The 1,659-nt window shown below is 36.1% G+C and overlaps 1 protein-coding gene across 1 annotated transcript in view; it reads right to left on the bottom strand.

The window, feature by feature from the left end:
* The window catches only part of NUP214 (nucleoporin 214kDa), a 173,378-nt gene that overhangs the window by 163,975 nt on the left and 7,744 nt on the right, over positions 1-1,659 (bottom strand). The window contains exons 6-7 of the mRNA XM_006834991.1: positions 1,028-1,094; positions 282-385 (exon numbers count right to left, since the gene is read on the bottom strand). Of these exons, the coding sequence (XP_006835054.1) occupies positions 282-385; positions 1,028-1,094 (171 nt within the window). The remainder of the gene's footprint in view (positions 1-281; positions 386-1,027; positions 1,095-1,659) is intronic.

Below are 1,659 nucleotides of genomic sequence, written 5' to 3'. Positions count from 1 at the left end.
TCTCTTATTCAGTGAACACCTACTAAGATTCATAGATTAAAGCTTAAACAAAAGCAAGTTTTAGGATTTTTTTTTCACTTACTAACTAAACAGAACACAATACAAGAATATAAAAATTCATTTTGGTCCCCAGAACCATGGTACAGCACTGAAATCTTATACTTAAAACTGCACCATCATTGTCACCAGTGAAGGACACAGAAACCTAAGCTTCACACTTCATTAGAAGACTTCAGTGATGGTAAAAAAACAAAACAAAAATGTGCATTCCATTTACATACAGGTAATAGAGCCATCACCACATCTGGAGATGTTTTCAAGGTCCCATCTGCAGCAGCATATACTATTGTGAAGACATATGTACCGATCCATAGTACATCCAGAACTGAAAGACAAATTCCTTAAAATTATAGCAATCAGATACAGCAAAAACATCTATGTTCAGAATGTTACATGCTGTCAAGTTGGTTCCGACTCATAGCAACACTGTTAAGGGTTTCCAAGGAGCAGTTGGTGGGTTTGAAGCATCAACCTTGAGGTTAACAGTCCAGTGCTTATCTAAAGCAACACTACAGGACTCCATGTTCAGAATAAGCACTGAATATTATAAAATCCTATGGATTAAAAATCGAAACACTATAGTTTTAATAAAGGTCTAGATTTCATTCCCTAAATTTAATCCACAGATTATATTTATATCATAATCTTGAGCCACAAAGACTAAAGAAGCCCAAATTCATTCCAAAGTAGCAATATAATCAAGGCAATTACAAAGAATCCTAAAAATAGGAATTTATTTCATGTAATTTATCATGAAATGCTGACATCTACCAGGGAATTCCCATTAAGCTCATTTAACTACCTTATTAAAACAATGAAATGATCATAAAGGAAGCATCCACACTAACTCGAGCAGGTTATAGTGGCCCGCCACATGATGTGAAATTGCTATTAATACACACCTAGCTAGATTATATAGAAAATGCCTCACTAGAGGTCAGTCCAATAGGTAAAAGAGATGTGTTACCTCTAACTGGATGATCACTCGACTTATAAAATGGAGGACAAGGAATGACTTTTTTTTCTTGCAAAGTCTGAAAGAGATTTGGGGGTTTGGAAAAGAATGTTAAATGAAACAATTCCTAAAACAATGAAAATGGCAAATATTATGTTCTCCTAAATTTCATCTCCCTAATCAGGAAAGACTAAACAAAGCAAAAGAACAAATGTCTACTATAATCTTTTCTACAGAAATACTCACATGAGTATGTTCACATGTAGAGAACAATGACATCTGATGCAACTCTACTGATAGAGACAACCATCAATAGATGAATGATGGTACACCCACCCAATGGACAACTACACAGCCATTAAAAAGAATGAAGTGGCTCTATATATTCCAAGTTGAAAAACAAACCCCAATGTAGTGTTGTAAGAAAAAAGACAAACAACAGACTAATACAATCAAACCAATTACATTATCTTTTTACAGGAAAATGTCTTAAAAGACTACGAAGAGGTTTCAAGAGCGGAGAGTGGGACCCTACCCAGAGAAGCAGTGACACCAGAGATGAAGGCAGGGACGATAATGTAGAGATGGAACAGCTGGGGACTTTAGACCCAGAGAGGGAGAGGGGCTGTGTGCTGACGACCGGG

This window comes from Chrysochloris asiatica, unplaced genomic scaffold (genome assembly GCF_000296735.1).
Source record: "Chrysochloris asiatica unplaced genomic scaffold, ChrAsi1.0 scaffold00014, whole genome shotgun sequence".
NCBI classification, from domain to species: Eukaryota; Metazoa; Chordata; class Mammalia; order Afrosoricida; family Chrysochloridae; genus Chrysochloris; species Chrysochloris asiatica.
Note: the sequence above shows the minus strand (reverse complement) of the source record. Positions and strands in the feature narration are given on the sequence as shown.